Consider the following 18,513-nt stretch of genomic DNA (forward strand, 5'->3'; position numbering starts at 1 on the left):
CACGGAGCACTTGAGTGAACAACAAATGGCACAAGAACAAATGCAGTGAAAGGGAATGCCAAGGTTGTCATCCCCCATCAGCACTTTGGATGGGTTTCCTGCTCGGAGGAGCACGGGGGAGGCTGCGGGACCTCGTGCAGGAAGCAGGTGGTTTGCTTTACCCGGAGCCATGCGTAATGGCCAGTGAGCTGCGCCGCACGCCGGCCAAGCTACAGCAGATGGGCTGCAGTTTGCTCCACTCAAGGATATTTTTCATGTTATGTGTGGAAAAGAGCAGTAACCCTTGTTTGTTATATGAGGCCTTGTAGGATTTTATTTGGAAGAAAGCCATTTTTGAGATTAAAAAAAAAAGCCATTAAAAATGTGAGTCACTGTAATCACTTTTAAAGTGCTCTGACAGGGCCTTTTACTTGCAAAGACTTCACTGTTAAAAGAAATTTTTTTTTTTAAATGAAAAACTCTGCCACAAATTATCTCAGGCTAATTGAGGTGACATTAGGATCTGTTCATTTGAAATTACAAAGAAAAACCACCTCAAATACCTCAGAGCACTGGATCCAAGCTACTCACTATGTAAAGCTGCCAGCAAAATAGCTGCATCTGTTCTGTGGCTTAACATAGCACCTTGGGCTGTAAAAGCACAATATTCCCTCCACTGCAAAGGTATTTCAAATACCAATATTCCCTGCACTGCAAAGGTATTGCAAATCCTATATCCCCAAAAGGGCTGGGGGACACTCATTCCTTGTTCAGAGAGAGGCAGGACCTGAAGAACAGGATCCACCCAGGAGCTGGACCCTGTGGGGTGCCTTGGGAATCTCAGCATGGGGAGATCCACAGCCTGAGCAAATAAATTACTCCAAAGATGCCAGGGCTGGTATGCACATCCCACTACTCTTTGGGGTTTGGATGTCCCAGCCAGCATTGCCAGATGCTTGTGTCCTCTTGGAGGGAAGATGCCCAAAGTGCTGCTTTCAGAACACAGGTTCACTGTGAGGCTCTGAGCAGTGAGGAACAGAGAGCAGAAACCTTTTTGTCATATATTATCATCTGTCAAATATCAGCATCTTTTCTCTCTGATGCACCATCCTTGAGAAGAGACCACCTGACCTGGGCAGGGTCTCCCCACACCCAGGCACTCCTCCCAGTGTGGTATTTACTTACCACAACTCAAACAGTCACTGAATTAGTCACCCTCCTCCCAAATCAGGGCTGAGCTCTCAAATCTCTCAGGTGCTGAAGAAAGGGCAGCTCTGTGATGTTGCTGGTTACCATTGCCAGGTACCACCATACCTGTGTCAGACCCTGGGCCAGAGGCTGTCACAGCCTCCTGCTGTGCTGGACTTCCTGGGGACCTCGGGGCAGGGGCACCTACTCTTTGGACCACCACCAAACTCAGCAATGAGTCAGAAATCAAATCACTGAAAGGCACTGAGGCTGCTCCATCTCTGGGAGTGCAAAACAGCCAACAATAAATTACAGTGTCAAAACAGAGCATAGACACCTCCCTGGAGAGGTGGCAGGGCTGCAGCTGTGGGAAGAGGGGAAGCCAGGCATCCAACCACGGCACGCTGGGTCTCATCCTGTTCTGTGCAACTTCTTCGGTGCGGCTACAATCTGATTTTCACTTTGTGTTTGGCTAAATGCAGACACTGGAAAAATGGAGAGCAAGAAGAAAATAACCACAGAAAACAATTTGAAGGCTGACAGAAATATCTGATGGTGAGAGACTTCGAAGGTTTGTCTCTAGCTTAGTGAAAAATCCATCATACTGTATTTTGCTAGAGGGACTTACCAAGTGCTTTAAACCACTAGCAAAAGGCAAATAGTTGCAAGCTAAACAAGTTAAAAGAGACATAAGGCAGAGTTTAAAGCAAACAATGACTCATTGCTAGTAAAAATTACTAATGGCATTGGTGATTCCTCTACTTTGACTAGTAGGAGAGGATGGGCTGTTTTCTTCTGTAGATGGGTCAAAGGGTTCACACAAGTGCTTGGAGGAGGTTGCCTGACTTGAACTGTAAAGGAGGCCAGGTCAGATGACATAAAGCTGCCTGCTTATATCAACAACCCTCATTTTTCACAGTGCTGAACCAAGTTCTGCAACGCATCCACGCATCCAGAATCCAGTCAGTATTGTTGGGACATGTTGTTATTCACTGTTAAATATTGTCAGCAAAAATAAACACATGGAGAACTGCGTTGCTTAGTCATAGTAAATTATATTCCTCAGCTCTTTTGCATTGTAAAGCACAGAGCAGCAGTTCTTCAGAAATCAGCAGAAGGTCCAGCAGTGTGTTGTTGTATTCTATTGCTGTACAATGTGTTACCAGCCACGACCTTCAGTGACAGGTAAGAGCTGCTTAATTGGCAGCCTCTGTGCCATGCAAGCATTCTCTCCTAACTCTGGGCTGAGGGTACTGGAGAGCATTAGACAGCATAAAGCTCTGCACCTGGTACACATGCAATTGAAACTCAAGAAAAACTTTAATTTTTTTTTTTTCAAATGGAGAGAAAACTCCTGATCTTGTGCTCATGTTGCTCTGGATTTATGCCCACAAGCTATCAAATGGAAGACAAATGACAGAGCTGTTATTTCAAGCAGTTTAATGATTCTGGCAAAAGACCTGGCAGCAGACACCAAATGCAATGCCTATTCCAAGAGTGGAAATCTTCAACCGGAGAGCTGGCAAGTGCATGTTTGTGCTGGAGGCTTAAATCAATCATTTCTATTTTTCCCAAAGTGATTTAGCAAAGTACAGAAATTGGCTCCTTCATCAATGGCCACTGGCCACTTTTCTTGTTTAAGGTATTAGTGCCATGGACTAGAGTGATATATTGACTTCATGTAAAGAAGTCAGTGTTAGCACCACCTGTTTAATCATTCCTTTACAGTAGCTGTAGTTTGAAAACTGTCAACAAGTGCCTTGTTGACACTGTCAAAAAGGAGCCCAGGAGACCACTGTACATTTCTGGTCCCTTGGAGTAATTTCTCTGTGTTCATGCAAAACTTTCCTGCCACCATAATACATTTCTGAGTCTGCTGCCCAACAGTGTCCCTCTCGTTGCTACCTTGAGAACTGACAGATTCCCCTGGGACTGATGCCTGAGTTCGTTAGCAAGCAAAATACTGATGGAGATTTGTACTATGAAATGCACTTTGAAAGTCTTGGACAAGCTTTAGAGGCCTAACTGCAAAACTGGGATTTAGATTAAATAAAAAACCTACTCAGCAGCCACCTAATCCTTTACGTAGGCCTGGAGATTCTTGAGATTCTGTGGATACCAAAACTGTCCATGCTTACTCTCATGGTAATAAGAAATTAACAGGAATGTAATCCAGGACTGCAGGTTTAAGGTTTACACAACTTCCTTGTTGAGCACTCTCTATAAACACTTCCCAGGTCATGGGAATATTCTGTCAGTACAGTATCTTCATATCAGAGCCATCCTGTGTTGTACAGATATCACACAGTCTAATTTCCCTAAAGGGAACACCCAACGAGAGCTCTGCATGAGAGACAGTACATGCCCAAGAGGCACTGATATGATGCTCAAGGCATCCCATTTAGCATGTCTCAAAAATATGTTTATGTGCAGCCTCAGGGGCCAGATTGGCTACATGTGCTCTGAATAGATTTAGCACATGGCAAGAGGACAAGGATCCTTCCTACATGGTCAGGAGTGGTTAATATGTAGTGATGTATTTGCCAGTGCTGCCTCCTTTTATGCTATAACTAAATGGCTACATCGGCCAGGTGCTTGGGAGGTGCCTCTACAAATTTTGAAACATCTCCCATCTGCCAAGGGAATGGTGTATTTCCTTCCTGCTTCTCTAGGCAGAGAATAGTCATCCTTCACTCCCAAACTGGTGGGAAATAAATAAAAAATCAAAACCCAAACTAAAACCATAACAAAATTAGATGAAATCACTATTTATTCACTGATGTCCCTGACTGTATCCCAGAACCCAAAAACATTGCAAACTCAGGATTTCTCAAACTCCTGAGAATGGAGACCACTAAACATTTCTCTGTATTTTGCTCCTGAAATGGCCTTGGTTTGTAAATCTTCCAGCCTGGCTCTCCAATAATAATTATGGTACTTAGCCTCTATTCTCCTTTCAGCTAGTTGCTAAAACAGTCCAGTTGATTTCTGCAGAAGGAATGAACAAACAAACTCGAACAAGAAAAATGTCAAGCCTCAGAGGACAGTAAAAAAAGGGCACACTGACAGACAGCTCAGTCTAATCATCTGCACCTCAGTGTTATAAAAGTGAGTATTTTTCTCTGCAAGCAACCATCAATCCTGCATAAAGAGGGCTGGAAAGAGATATTGCATGGGTGAGAACAGTTTGAGTGTAGAAGACTTTTCAGTCCATTCTTCTAGCACTACTTATACACCTCATTGCAAACAGTCACTGAAAATAAAAAAAATTAACCCTCAGAATCATTTATAGTCAGACGTGTCCGGGCTTTTAGCTGACCTTGGGACACTGCTGGTTGCCACAAGCTGGCTATCCTAGCCCCACCTGGGGCCATTCATCACTCTGTATACACAAGCCAGTGAGTCTGGCACTTAAAAGAGTTTCAGGAAGCCCTCAGCTGCTTTTGAGGCATGGTGATGCAAGAAGAGTGATCTTAGCAGAATGCTTGCTGTATAGAGAATCTCGGAAGGAGAGAAATAATATGACGGTTTGCCCGAAGCAAGAGAGGTCTCACTCCCTCTTCCCCTTTTCACATCTGTCCCATCACATGTTCCAGTCAGTCTGGTTGGGTCAGTTCAGAGAGCCACTCCAGCAAGGAGAAGGATGCAGATGCTTTCTACAGGGTGAGTGAGCTGAACTGGCCCCAGGAAGCCACAGGACCTCACAGCTGGGAAAAAGGGGATGAGCCTTTTGGCAGTGCTGACCCATTCAAGCAGCTTGCCAGGTGCACGAACCACAGGTTCCAAGCACAGAAACTCAAACCCTTATAAAATTCAGCCTCTTTCCTTTGGTTTTAGATGGCCAGTGCCCTTCCATGCAAAATGTGAGTCTGCCAAAAGCTGGGCTGGAGTGAGTAGCAGGCAATCAGCCTGCCAGGTGAACACCAGCTCCGTCCCAGGGGCAAACAGACTAATCCAGTCCAAACTCAGTTTATTGTTTGCCAGCTGAAACTGTTGGTAAATGAATCCTGATATTTTACAGCAAAAATTAAACAGTCTTGCTCTGCTCCAGAGCTCCCATTTCCAGGCCCCTGGCCAGTTAATACTTCATCTCTTGCTGCAGCGTGACCAGCAGTGGAACAAGCACTAAATGAGTCCTGCTGGTCCTGGTCTGTCAAAAATCCCAAGCTGGAGCCTGAGGGACCATGTGAGACACTGCCTGCCTACGACACCTTCTCCTGGTTTGATTTCTGCACATCCCATGGAGGATCTGTTCAGGAAAATTCAGTCTGCACACACAAGTTTTGCAGCTTATCTGGCCCATATTTTTGATGTCAGGAAAAGCACTGCAAGAAAATAACTCTTTATTAAGGAGAAGGGCTCCAGAGATATTTTTTTATTCCAGTGCAGAGGCTTTTCTTTTAGCAGGCGTTTGTCTGTGGTGTTTGCAACCTAAGTATGACAAGCAGAATCTGAAAATAACATTGGTTAGAAACTGATTCTTGAAACAAGTCATGTCTGTTTCTTGGCAGAGCGGTAATGAATTCTCTCAACTGAGTTTTTCCAATCCTGTAACGCATTAATTAGTTGGACTATATTAACATCTCAAAGATCATGTCAAATCACAACTTTTAATTGCACATAATTTCTACTAGTGTTTTGGTTCACAAATTTTTTTGAAATACACTAGAGATAAAATAAAACACTTTAGCCCTTATAATTTTTTAATAAAACATAGGAAGAAAAAAAATTGTTCAAGAAGAAATCCACCAATTTGAGATAAATAATTTTTGCCACAGATTTTTACATTTGATTAATTGCGTTAAAGAGAAAATCCTACACCTGGTAACCTTTATTACCTCTTGCAGTCCTCCTGAGCCATGAAAAGAGATTTCAGAAGGATGCCCAAGGCCAATCCTTTAAAAAAGCAACAATACCAAATCCTTTCACCCATTCATTTCCGAGGTCACAGAATGAAAACCTGTAGGCCTCTTATTTCCATCTTTAGCACATACTCTCACTTGAGACTTAGCAAGCAGCTTCAATTTGACTTGCAAAATAATGCAAAAGAAAGACATGCATGTTCTTACTCCCTGGAGAAAGCCTGTAAAAGTTACGTGTTTTTTTTAAAAAGATTTTTTTTAATCTTTAGAAACTTGAACTCAAGGTGCTAGGTGGGAAAGGAAAGCCAAGCCAAGAAGGTGGTACAAATAAGGTGCAGACAGAATCTTGTCCTGTGTCAGCTGGAAAAGCCCCATATATTGCAAACCAGCTTCACAAGTCCCCAAATGCCATTGTTCCTGGGACATTGCTGCACACAAAATACTGCAGCTCTATGTGTGCTTTGCAGCATTTGGGATGAAACTGTCTTATGGATCTTCAGCTGTACCTATCTAAAAAATAAATAAACTAAATTATTTGAGAAAAAAAAGTAGACCTGAAACAAAGTATGCACAGTCCCTACTCATAACTGCAGATTAATTTAATCCTAAAACAAGACATGAACATTTTTCAAGAGCACTTTCATTTGTCTGTGCAGAGGATGTGACCAGCACCCCTGTGCTGCCTGAAGTGGATCAATGGTACCATGCAGGGATGAGTGCATCCATGCTGAATGCCTAGAAGAAGCTTTTCTGATGGGACACTGGGATGGAGAGACACCAAGACATCTGAACACAAAGCCTGTACTGTCATTGTTCCCATCACTGCTGGCTCTTCAAATCAGTGTGGAGACACAACCATTAAATTAAGAGCGAACTGTACAATTACTGGGACTCTTTGTGGTCCTGTTTTTTTACAGCCTTTCCTCATGCAGAATTACCAGTAGTAACAGGAGTTGCCCTACTTTTTTAAAGGTATTTTTCCAAGACATACCAAGAGTGGGACCCTGGCTATCCCACTTCCTCTGAAGAACCGTGCATTTTCTTCACTAAAACCTTCTTTTGCTGAAAACAAAAGCTAAAATTCAGACCAGACTATGCTAACAGATCATAGAGCCCAGCCCAGTGCAGCCCAGTGCCCAGGATTCCTCTGTCAAGTACAGTACCCTAATCCTGCCTTGGCTGGGCACCTCAAATGTTGTGTGCCCATGTGCCTGTGTTTATGGCAAACACTATCTTCCCACTGCTCACACAAGTACTGATTTCCTTGAAAGATAAGATAATTAATCTGATGGTAGGAGATAATCAGAATTGCTATACCCAATACAAAATTATTTTTGTATTTTAGTAGACACAATTCTATTTGTGGCTACTTCATATATACTTACAGTTTTGACTCCTGAAGAGGAAGGAAAGGGTTTAAAAGGGATTATATATATAGCAGAATACTTTGAAATCACTTACAAAAATTAAAATTTCTCACATTTGTCTTTAAACATTTACACAGATCTGAGGTGTTCCAAAGGGGAATTTTATAATCCTGTTCTGTGCTCATTGCATTTAAAAGCAATTAAAACTCTAAAAATGTCCTCAAGAGGCATTAATACTAGGAGAATATTCCATTTCATTAATGGTTATTTGGTTTTTATTAAGGCTTCCTTTATCTTTAGGATACATTTGGTACAATCATGGGATAAATTAATTTGCATTAAATAATCCTATGACTCATCAACATACAGGAGTTCAATGTATACTTAAATATGTTCAATAAAAAGGTGCTACTGATCCTTGTTCCAGTGGTGTTCCTCCTGTTAACTGGCATGTAAAGTGCTTTCTTCTTTCAGCTTTACCTTTTCACCAAGTCATCTTCCTTGTTCAGTGTGCCATAGCATGAACAGCGAGAATCTGGTTGTACTTTGCCTGTCAGTTTTTGTCCTAAGGAAATGTGATGAGAGAGGGAAAAAACAACAACTTTGTGAAGAATTTTAATAAAACAAATTCCCCACCAATCCATCATTTAAACATTCTTTGTTCCAGTAATCTTTGTTTTCACTTGACTGGTTGTAACAATAGCTTGGAAAAACCCTGAAAAATTCTTTGAAAAATCTGTTGGGAACAGGAATAGAAATTAAGCGAACAGTATATTTATTAAATATGACTAGAGCATACTTGTGACTCAATTCTCCTAGGTCATCCCATTATCTGATATCTCATTTAAATAGAGAGAGAAAAAAAGCCCTACTTACCAGGAATATGTCCACAGTCAATAAAAGGAATTTGTAAATGCTCCTCTTTTTTATTTCTTGCAATTATAATCACACCAAGGAAAGATAGGAGACACCTGCAAAATAACAGTGGCACATTATCATTAGAAACAGTTCACTGTATCTGAGATGAGAATTTCTTTCCATGTTTCTTTTTCAAGGACTTCCAAACCCAAGTTGCTGAGTTTATAAAGAAACACTTCTTCCTGGCAGCTCTGTAATTTATTTTGGGCTTCTTTCAGTCTAGTTTTTGCCTCCTGGAGCTTTATTATCAGTTCCAAAGGCTCCACAGCCAAAATTACACTTCCAGCAATATATACCTAATCAGATGCCTGTGGGTGTGAGACCTCAGCATTTGAATCCCTGAGCAAATCTTCACAGAGCATCCAAGCTAGCATTCAAGCATGTGAAATTTCATTAACAACTCAGTCTAGCTGCGGACAATCGACATCTCTGTTGTTTTTCTCCTCTGATTGTGTGTCTCAGGGGCAGGCTGTAAGCCAGGAGCAGTGAAAAACTGCTATGGCTGGACACATCCATCCGCTGTGTCTTGGACACACAACCCCTAACTCCTAGCAGCCAAGTACATGGTTGCTCATCTCCATTTTTTGTGCCTTTTCCAGCAGTCAGACAAGAGAGTGGCTGCGTGCACCTACTCCAGCCCAGCTGCAGAAGATGAAGATGTCTGTAGCTATCAGCCCCATTTATTTGACAGCACTGTGTGCAAGACACCTCCAGCAGTTCTAGGAGATCTTTTAAACATTTTGTGCCCATTAGTATAACTGGCACCTCTCCCAAAAGTTGTTGTGGTGCTGATAGCCAGCAGAAGGTTTCTGCTCTCACAACACCTAGGTCATTCTTCAAAACGTTATTTAGCATGCTCTGAATTTTTCTGCAGGCACACTGTGTCCTTCTTGACACAGGTAGATGAGGGAAAGTTACTGCAGCACTGCCTTCTAGGCAAGCAGCTCATATAATTGCCCATGCCTAGGGGCAGAAATAAAACAGCCAGACACACCAGTGGAAGGTAATATGGGAGGAGATGTCTCACAGCTGAAAAAGCACCCCCTATAATTTGATATTTGGTGGAGAGCAGCGGCTTCTCCTTCCTGCTGTAGGAGCACATGATGCTGGTTTTTCATTCCATCATGAGATTAGTAGTTCACAAGTGTCTCACATTTTTACATATTTGGATTCAAAACCAGGCCTCCAAACTCCCAAAGCACAGACATCAATCTTTCCTTTAATGTTTTTTTTATCCTACTATAATGGCTATTCCATAATACTTTAATAACAAGGCTGGTTTCTTCTTACTGAGAAAAGAAGAGATTCCACAAGGCAATGCTGTTTCAGTACAAACCTTAGTGCAGATTTTAGGCTGATACACTTACCCGAACAGAAACATGAACACGCTCAGTAAAGCTGCACTTTGGAATTCCTGATAAAATATGACCCCTGGAATGTGACAGAAACAAGAATTGCAGATCTTGACTGGCTTCCAAGTGATATGAATTACAGCTGGGAGGGTCAGGAGAAGTGTCATGCTTAAACAGAGCAAAAAAATCCCAAATAAGGTATTAATAGACATTGTGATGTGTTCACTTTATGTCCTATATCCCATAATCTAGGCTTTCTCAAGACGCTGCATAGGACTGGAGAAGATTTAGTCAATCAGGCTGGAACACGTGCTGGGTTAGTAATTGCACAGATGCACGTATCTTTTGCGTTGTCAGCAACAATTTCTGTGCAGGTCAAACTCGAGGTCTTGCTCACGAGCAGCGACATACCAATACAGCTAAGAGGTTCTTCATGGACTTCGTTAAGCTACTCCAGCAGACCATGTGGACATTTTAACTCCAATTGGGAACAGATTTTCAATAACTAACTGTGTCCCTGATGTTTACACCAAGTGCAGGGCTCCAGCAGCCAAGTTTGCCAAATCTTTCTGGCTGAAGGAATCACTAGCTCTTTCTGGTCGCCCCTCTTCCAGGAATTAGCACCTCTGTAGTGGAGGTGACAGAACCAGATGTGTATCTGGATCTCAGCTGCCCCTATTAACAGCCAAGTATATTAGCTTTAAACCACTGATGAGCACAGCTCTGCTTAGAAATGCCAGTGGGACCCAGTGCAGCTGAAGTGTGAGAGTGTCTTCAAAGGCTGTAACTAGGGATGGGGGAATCGTGACACCAGGTACCTTCTACGAGCATCCCAGCAAGATTCAGCAGAGGTTGCTTTTCAAAGCCCTACACTGGTTTAACTAACCTGGTGCAAATGCATGTGTATCCACTCTCAAAGCTATTAAGCCATTCCTGAATAGGTACTTGATCTTATAAGGAGGCACCAGGCCAAATTCCCCATATGGTCACAGGAACACAACCCCCTTTTGGCACAAGTTTCTTCTCGGTCACAAAGTGTAGGTCTCTTCTAACACAGGTGTTGAGGCAATCTGTGAGTGAAGCTAACTCCCCTTCTCATTAATGGCAGCTCTGCATGAGAAACTCCTGCACAGCAATGACAGGAAAGCCCCCAGCGTGTGTTAAAATGAGTCATAAATGTTCTAACAACATGATCATTTTGGCTCATTGCTGATACAGCATCTTAGTTGTCCTCCCAGCTCATGTTCTTACACTGCACACCATTTCCAAGATTTGCAGTCCCTCTTTAACAATGCTGAGTTCAAAGTTCTCACCCAGAATAAAATGTTAAACGCTTAAAAAGTTTTTGTAGTCATTTTATTTCCTTCACTTAACCCAGAATTCCACCTTCTGAAATGGAATATACGCTAACTACTATGAAGCACAGCTGGTTGTCATTTGAGTAGTTTGCCAGGCTGTTAAAATTATTCTACCAGTTCATACAGGGAGGGACTGGTGTGCACATGGTAAATGCATTTACTGGATGTCAGTAGGAGGCTAGGATAAATGCAGGTACTTCTAGTAAGCCAGCAAGGTACAGTGAATCATGCATCATCTATTTTGGAAAGGTTAGAATTTGATTATTTTTATAGAATTATAGAATGATTTGGGTTGGGATGAACCTTAAAGATGATCCAGCTCTAGCACCCTACCATTTATTTTTTTCAGAAGTTGTGAATTTACTTATTTTTTAGAATTTAAACACCTATTACTTAGGAAAAAAATATTTCTGTGAGGACAAATGTGACTGGCTTGGGTTTCTATTCACAGAGTTCCTGTTCTTAAAAACCTGATGTTTAAAAAATCTTTCTGTAGAGGAAGAAGGTGAGAAACAAACCTGAAATGATGGCACTGGTGGTGAAGAACACAAAATTAATGGGGACAACTGCTGTTGCTTCATACAGATGCATTGCTTGATTCAAGAACCTGAAAGATAAACATTTTTGTATCTCATTCCCACAGGACGTTCCTTGCACTTTAAGTCAGGTTAGGCCACTTCTTGTCAGTTTAACAATAAGTGTGACCATTTCTTACCACAAGAGCAAGTAGCCCTGGACAGCATACACATACTGAATTTCTGGTTTTGACTCTGCAGAGTACAAATGAATAGGTGAAAGCAAGAAGGTTGGCATGGATTCTTCTGGCCATAGGCTTTCAATGGACATATTTTTGAAGCATTGCTGGAAAAATTTTGTCTGCGACAGATAAGGGAGGAATGCTAGGGTATTATTGCTTATGATCTGCATTGGTTGTTGGAAGCAGGGCTGCCTGCAAGCAGCCAGGGACAAGTTGCTCTAATTCAAACAGGTTGTGTAAGGGTACATTGGCATCATGGACATGAACATGTGAGTTCTTGTAGGAACTGTTTCACTTTGCTGAAGTCCACATTGCTGCTACTGTTCAATCCAGCTTGGCTGAAACACCTATTTGTATGTTTATGCAATCACACCCAGAAACACTCTGTCCTGCAGGGAAAGTCCAGCAAGGTGGCTTCAAGCTCCTTGGGTTGGAAACTCTGCCCTGCTCTTCAGAAAGGCAACGTGACCTCTCACCAGAACCATGAGCAAGAGGGTGCAGGACCACAGGAGCATGCACTGCACACAGACCTGCAGGACTGAGACACTGGCCATGGAACATGGAGCAGCTTGCACAATCTGCAAAAAGGCAGAGCAATTACCCCACTTGTACAGAGACCACAGCTATCACCAGTCACCCATAGAGTGATGAATCATGAGCTGATTTTGTGGATGCACCTGCAGATATTCTGTTATGTGAATGGTCATTTCAGAGAGAAAAATCAGGAGTCTGCAGACTATATTCAAGCCTGTAAAAAGAACCACACTTGAGCATTTCACTGGTGCAATCTATGTGCACAGTAAAAATCCAAGCTTGGATCTGTTTTAGCCATTAAAATAATTGCGTGGTTATTTTAGCAACTGTTGAACAGTCTCCATGGTGCTTTAAAAATAAAGAAATCCTACATATCCACAGGATAGTCAGGATTTTGAAGTCATTGAAAACACCTCATTATTTTCTCCCATTTGCAACAAACTTGGTCACAGGGACTAAAACAATGATAGCAAAGCTTGGTGTTGGATCCAGGCAATTGTTGCAGCACAGGCTGTTCTCGGCTAATGAATGACAGTCGTATAAAATAAGAGAGAAAACAAATAAAATGAAAAATTTAGTCTGACAGCACTGTCCCTGTTAGTAAATGCATCCAAGAGAGTAGAGAGAAAGGGACACAGCCCAGGGAATTAAATGGGTACATTTCACTTCTGCTTTAATTTTGGCCAGCAAAAGAAAGAAAGAAAAAAATGACAAGATGGAGAGGTTAATTCAGCAGCTTCTTATTTACCAAGCTCTGATTTCCTATTTTAAATGCCCGGAGCTGTTCTCCCAGCGAAGACAAGCTGGATGTAAATCACTTTATAATCTGTTACAGGGGAGTTCCTGAGTCAGCCATGGAGAGTCAGTGCATAATAATGCATGGACTTTCTGATTCCACATGGGAATGGTATGTTCTGCCATGAAAAAGCTGGGTTGGCTTTTCCACCGGAAAATAATCATGTGAGTAACTACTCAGGCTCACACTGGAGCAGTCTAGATGAGATTACTGAAGGCTGCTATCAGCACCAGCAGCAGAGGGACAGGCAGAAAGGGAACAGCCTCTGTTCAGCTGCAAGACATATTTTACCGTGCTGCCACCCCCAGCAATCTGCAAAGGCAGCATGAACCAATAACTCCACAGACCAGAGGCCTGCAGGGGAAACTTGAAAGGTACAGTCATGCAGGACAGCAAAGTGCAACAAGCAGATTTAACAGCGGCAGGGAGAAAGTTGGGGTAAACTCCCTTCTCCTGCCTGACTAGGGCCATAGAGCTGGGGAACAGACATGAAAAATGAGGATAATCATAGTAATTTGATTATTCAGCAATAAAGATTTCTAAAAGTAACCCCCAAATGACTACATAAGCATAAATTTCACTTAGTGTGTTAAGACCTGTGCCAAAACTAGACAAGTAAATTTGGGCAGACCTTGTTGAAGGTGATAATGAGAAGAGGTGGTGTCCATAACAATCAATTATAAACTAAGAAATAAAGTTTAAACAAACAATACAACCAGCTGGAGGCAATTTATGCATCTGTCAAGGCTCTGCCAGAATTTGTTGCCTTAATTTGCAACTTGTATCTGGAATCATTATCAGTACCAAATAAAACTGTCAGATAAAACATGTATGAAGGTTAGTAGGTAAGTAGAATCTCACTTACTTGATTTGGAAAGCACAAGAAGTTGCCATTAAAACACTCATGATATAGAAAACGGAGTAAGTGAGCTGCATTTTCCCCTTCACAGAAAGTGCTATCATGCTGGACACAGCCTTTACAGCAATGACAGTCAGTGATGCTGAAAGGGAAGGGAAGAGATTAGCAGGGCAGGACTCAGATCAGCAGGGAATTCAGTGCATCAGTGAGGGAGGACAAGGATCCAGGTCAGAGCCACAGGACTGATCACTTAAAATAAGATTGAGGAAGGACTTGGGCACCTAAACCATGTGTATGATTTGATAAATGCTTGCTGAGCTACTGTGTAAGCTCAGTGGCCTTAGGTACAAGTACGCTTTGTGTTTGGCCTTTAAGTCTTTTTAGCACACTGGACTCCAAGTTGAAGGTGGTAAAACAGCCTCCACATCTTCCACACATACTTTATTTAGATCCACATACTTTATTTAGCAAATTTGGAGCCATGTTACAGTATTCAGGAGACATGTGAGAGGTCTGGCTATCTGCTCAAAGCAGTTAGGATGCCTCTTTATAGCAGCCTGCAGTGTCACTGGCAGCCTCAAATAACTCATCATCTTCAGGATTTCTCTTGTGAAACAGGAGCTGGACAAAGCTGACTTCTGGGACCACATCCCAAAGCACCTAACTCTCCCCAGGCATTATATATATGAAAAGCAGACAAACAACACAGGGGTCTGCAGTTCATTTCAAGAGCCGGGCTCTTGAGACCATTTACTGGATTTATCCCACAGAAAAAGTATTTCAGTAGTGTATTGTCAATCCATACAATCACTATCCTTGTATCACCACAAATTTCAGACATCAGGCAATGGTTTTTATACATGTCACCAGTTTAGAGAGGTTTTGCAAGAGAATTCTTTCAGAAAAGAGAGGGGCAGAGAGTTTAGCTAAGAGTTACTTTTGATTTCCTTTTGGAGCTCTTGGTTTGTGGAAGCTAACCCAAGAAGTTTGTGATTACTGCAAATGAAATGTAACAAATTCAAAAAACTCTAAAAAATTCAAGAGTCAGGCTGCAGAGATGACCTTTGAAGAAAGGTAATTAACTGTCAGGAGCGCCATCCCCCAGCTGAGATCCAGTTCCACCCTCGTGCGGAGCTGAGGAGTGTTGGATTTCAGTGGTCTGATTCATCCTCCTGTAACATTCAGATTGGCAAGGAGACCTGTGCTGTGCAGAAGGTTCAGGCCAAAGGTTGGGAGAAAAGGAGGGGGAAGAAGAATGAATGCAGGTTTGTAGGTTTGATTGCAAGCATTTTTCTTATAGAAAGTCCAAAAGTTCAGGGGGAGTTTAAGAGTTGCATACATCCTGTGATGATCCTGTTCATCACCACAAAATTCACTGTTTTCATGACAACCTTTCCCCCCAGCACTTCACTTCTTTCTCTGAAATGGAAACAGGTGAAGTGCTTTAACAAACACAGCTGTAAAACTGAGCAGAGGTCAAACACTGGCCTGCAGTGGTGCAAATGCTATGATAGAAAGTCAAAAATACACTCAAGCCCCAACAAGACATCAACATAAAACTGAGATTTGCACTCTAACGCAGGGAAGTTATTATTTTAAAAAAACACTTGCAGGTAAAAATTAGTATTTTGAATTGTCTTGCTAAGGGTAAGGATTTTTTTTGGGGGTGGTTTTTTTTGTGTTTGTTTGTTTGTTTCTGATGAAAGGGCAGTTTCCAGGCCTTAAAATTTTAACAAGACAGAAATGAAAGCACCAGGGTGTTTGGTTGGTTTGTTGGTTTATATTCTTTGAGAAGTGAAATTACCTTTTCATTAAAGTAACTCCAAAACAAGTTTCAAACCCAGGAGTTGTTTTCTCTGTCAGAATGACCTCCCATCAAAGTAGTGTGACAAATTATGTCACGTTCCAGCTGTCAGGACAGAAACCTCTGAAATCCCACTATAATCTGAAATGTTTCCTCCAAACTTATGGTAACTGAGTATATACATGAGGTAAGATAATTCTCACCAAATGAATCTGCAAAGTTGTACTAAGCAAAACTTCATCAGATTTTGTGATCACCTCTGTATTTTCTTGATGGTGAAAGTAGCTTGCATATGCAGTGAAACACAAGGCAGCCCTCTCTGAAAAGAAACCTTTCCACCTTTAATTTACATCTGTATGAACACTCCACCAGGACTCTACCACCTTCCATGAGCACTCTTCTGTGAGCACCCTTCAGCAGGCAGGGCCTTGCAAGGGCAGTGCCTGTGTCACACAGCTGGGAGCAAAGTCACGGACAATTTTTCAGCCTCTCCATCACTTCACTCAGCAGAAAGGTCAGAGACCAACCAGAGTGCTCCACGTGTGGATTTGTGGGGACTGCCAGGCTCCAGGACAGCTGCAGGAACCAGAGTCAGATGCAGTTCTGAGTTTCATGCTCTAGGGAAGTGTCAGTATTTCAGAAGGTCCCGTGAACCAGGATTTGCTTTTTTGTGTCTTTTCTAACAGAGCAGAAACAATGACACATTTTTCCTCAGGTTGCATAAGCTCACACCAACCTCAGCAGCCCCCAGCTGAAGATGTATTTTTGGCTGATTGCAGCCAGAGCAGCAGACTGCAGTCACTGCCTGCCCCGCTGCAGGTTTGCAGCGCCGCTGCCGTCCCGCACTCCATGGGTCCCTGTGCCACCAGGGCTGGCAGGACACGGGGCAGAGGCAGCTGGGCCAGCCACACCACCTGCCCAGCATCCCAGGGCTGCCCACACCACCTGCCCAGCACCCCAGAGCTGGTCACACCACCTGCCCAGCCATCCCAGGGCTGCCCATACCACCTTCCCAGCACCCCAGAGCTGGTCACACCACCTGCCCAGCCATCCCAGGGCTGCCCATACCACCTTCCCAGCACCCCAGAGCTGGTCACACCACCTGCCCAGCCATCCCAGGGCTCCCTCGGGGCAGTGTCACGGTGGGCCTGCCCACAACTGCAGCAGTGATGTGGAGGAACACATCTGGAAATCTTCAGACTTCCAGTTATGCAGGAGGAGGACCTGGACCCGGTCCAGGACTGGCTGGACCTTCACTCAGGAGTGCACAGCGCTCCACACTTCTCATGGCTGTGCTGGAAGCTGCAGAGCAGCTCAGGAGAGCTTTGCCAAAGCTCCAAGGCTCTGTGCTAGGAGCTGGGGGATAGCCACACTCACAATTCCCTCCTCCAAACCAAGAGCAGTTAGACCTAAAGCTCTGGGGGCTCTTCCATCTCTGCCTCATGCAGGGAGCATGGAAATCCTGCAATGCTTCTGCAGAGCTACAGATCCTAATACTCCTAGGGCTGGGAAACCTACATAGGAAGACTGTCCCCAAAAAGTTGCTCTGTTTCCCAGCTGAATAATAAACCACTCAGGATTTTTACCCTGAAGGAAGGGGGTTAATAAAAATCTGTGAGGGTATTTACATTCAGTTAAATCCAATTTCGTACCTGGCAAACTTTAGTAAAATTCTATTTTATCAAAAACCCTCATGGTCATCTCCATTAGAAATGTAGACTGATACATGCAGCCACTGAAACTGCAGAAAAAAAAAAAACCTTTGACTTCAATGGCACCTTTCACTTCAACCAGAGACTTGTGTCCCATGAGGGTTTCAGAGAGAAATGACAAGACAAGGACAGGAGAATTTGTCACATGGGGTGTGAAAATTCTTGATATAACCCTACAAGAATAGGAGCTTTAGAGATGAACTCCTGACATTTCTCAAAATCGATTCAAGTTTAACTTTATTGAAAGATGCTGATAAAATTATCTCCCCTACTTTCCCTGGTTATTGATTGTGGTGACAATGACAGCAAACAAACTGCAGTGGCCCACTGAGTTCTTGTTCTTCTTCAGGAAAGGTGGTAAAATATGAAATGTTGCATATGCAAATAGTCATAGATAATTTAAAGTTGTTGTACAGTCTCAGCACATCACTGCATTTGTTTAGAGTTATTGCAAGGTCTTCAGCTTCTCTGTTTTAGAGAACAGATTTTCACAGCCTGCTCTCCAAAACAAAGTTTTGAATAGTCCACTTTCCCAGGATCAAAACCTAAAGTGTTATTTAAACAAGTTTCAGAATACCATTGCACATAGCATATTAATTTGAGGGTATCTGTAAAAAGAAATGGTCACAACAATAAGCATAGAAACTATGTTTAATAATCAGCTTTACTTTTCAAAAAGAGACCCCAGTAAAAATCATGTGAAATGTTTCAATGATTCTTCTGTAGCACACTGCTTTGAAATGTCTCTAATCTAAACTGTCTGGAGAGATGGAGTGACAAGGAATTATCAAGTAACAGACAGGAACATTAAAGTGAATAATGTGTTCTTACCCAGTAGAGCTACCATCATTAACAAAACCATGATGTGTTTCACAGCCTTTCTTTTGTAAAAATAGAGGAGAATGCAGAATATTAGAATTTCTAAAATCTGAAAATAAAAGAAAAGAAAGTTAGAGCTGTGAAACTATGTAATAAATGCTTCATGCAAAGTCTCACATTCATTTTTGCTGCTCTATATGTTCAAAGC

The 18,513-nt window shown here is 42.5% G+C and overlaps 1 protein-coding gene across 1 annotated transcript in view; it reads right to left on the reverse strand.

Annotated features, from left to right (window-relative positions):
- Window positions 1–5,560: 5,560 nt before the first annotated feature.
- The window catches only part of NIPAL2 (NIPA like domain containing 2), a 52,278-nt gene continuing 39,325 nt past the window's right edge, over window positions 5,561–18,513 (reverse strand). The window contains exons 6-11 of the mRNA XM_064392684.1: window positions 18,318–18,414; window positions 13,977–14,112; window positions 11,543–11,631; window positions 9,682–9,745; window positions 8,273–8,367; window positions 5,561–7,961 (exon numbers count right to left, since the gene is read on the reverse strand). Coding sequence (XP_064248754.1) covers window positions 7,873–7,961; window positions 8,273–8,367; window positions 9,682–9,745; window positions 11,543–11,631; window positions 13,977–14,112; window positions 18,318–18,414 — 570 coding nt within the window. The 3' untranslated portion in view covers window positions 5,561–7,872. The remainder of the gene's footprint in view (window positions 7,962–8,272; window positions 8,368–9,681; window positions 9,746–11,542; window positions 11,632–13,976; window positions 14,113–18,317; window positions 18,415–18,513) is intronic.

The sequence above is a fragment of the Passer domesticus genome, chromosome 1 (assembly GCF_036417665.1).
Source record: "Passer domesticus isolate bPasDom1 chromosome 1, bPasDom1.hap1, whole genome shotgun sequence".
Classification (NCBI taxonomy): Eukaryota; Metazoa; Chordata; class Aves; order Passeriformes; family Passeridae; genus Passer; species Passer domesticus.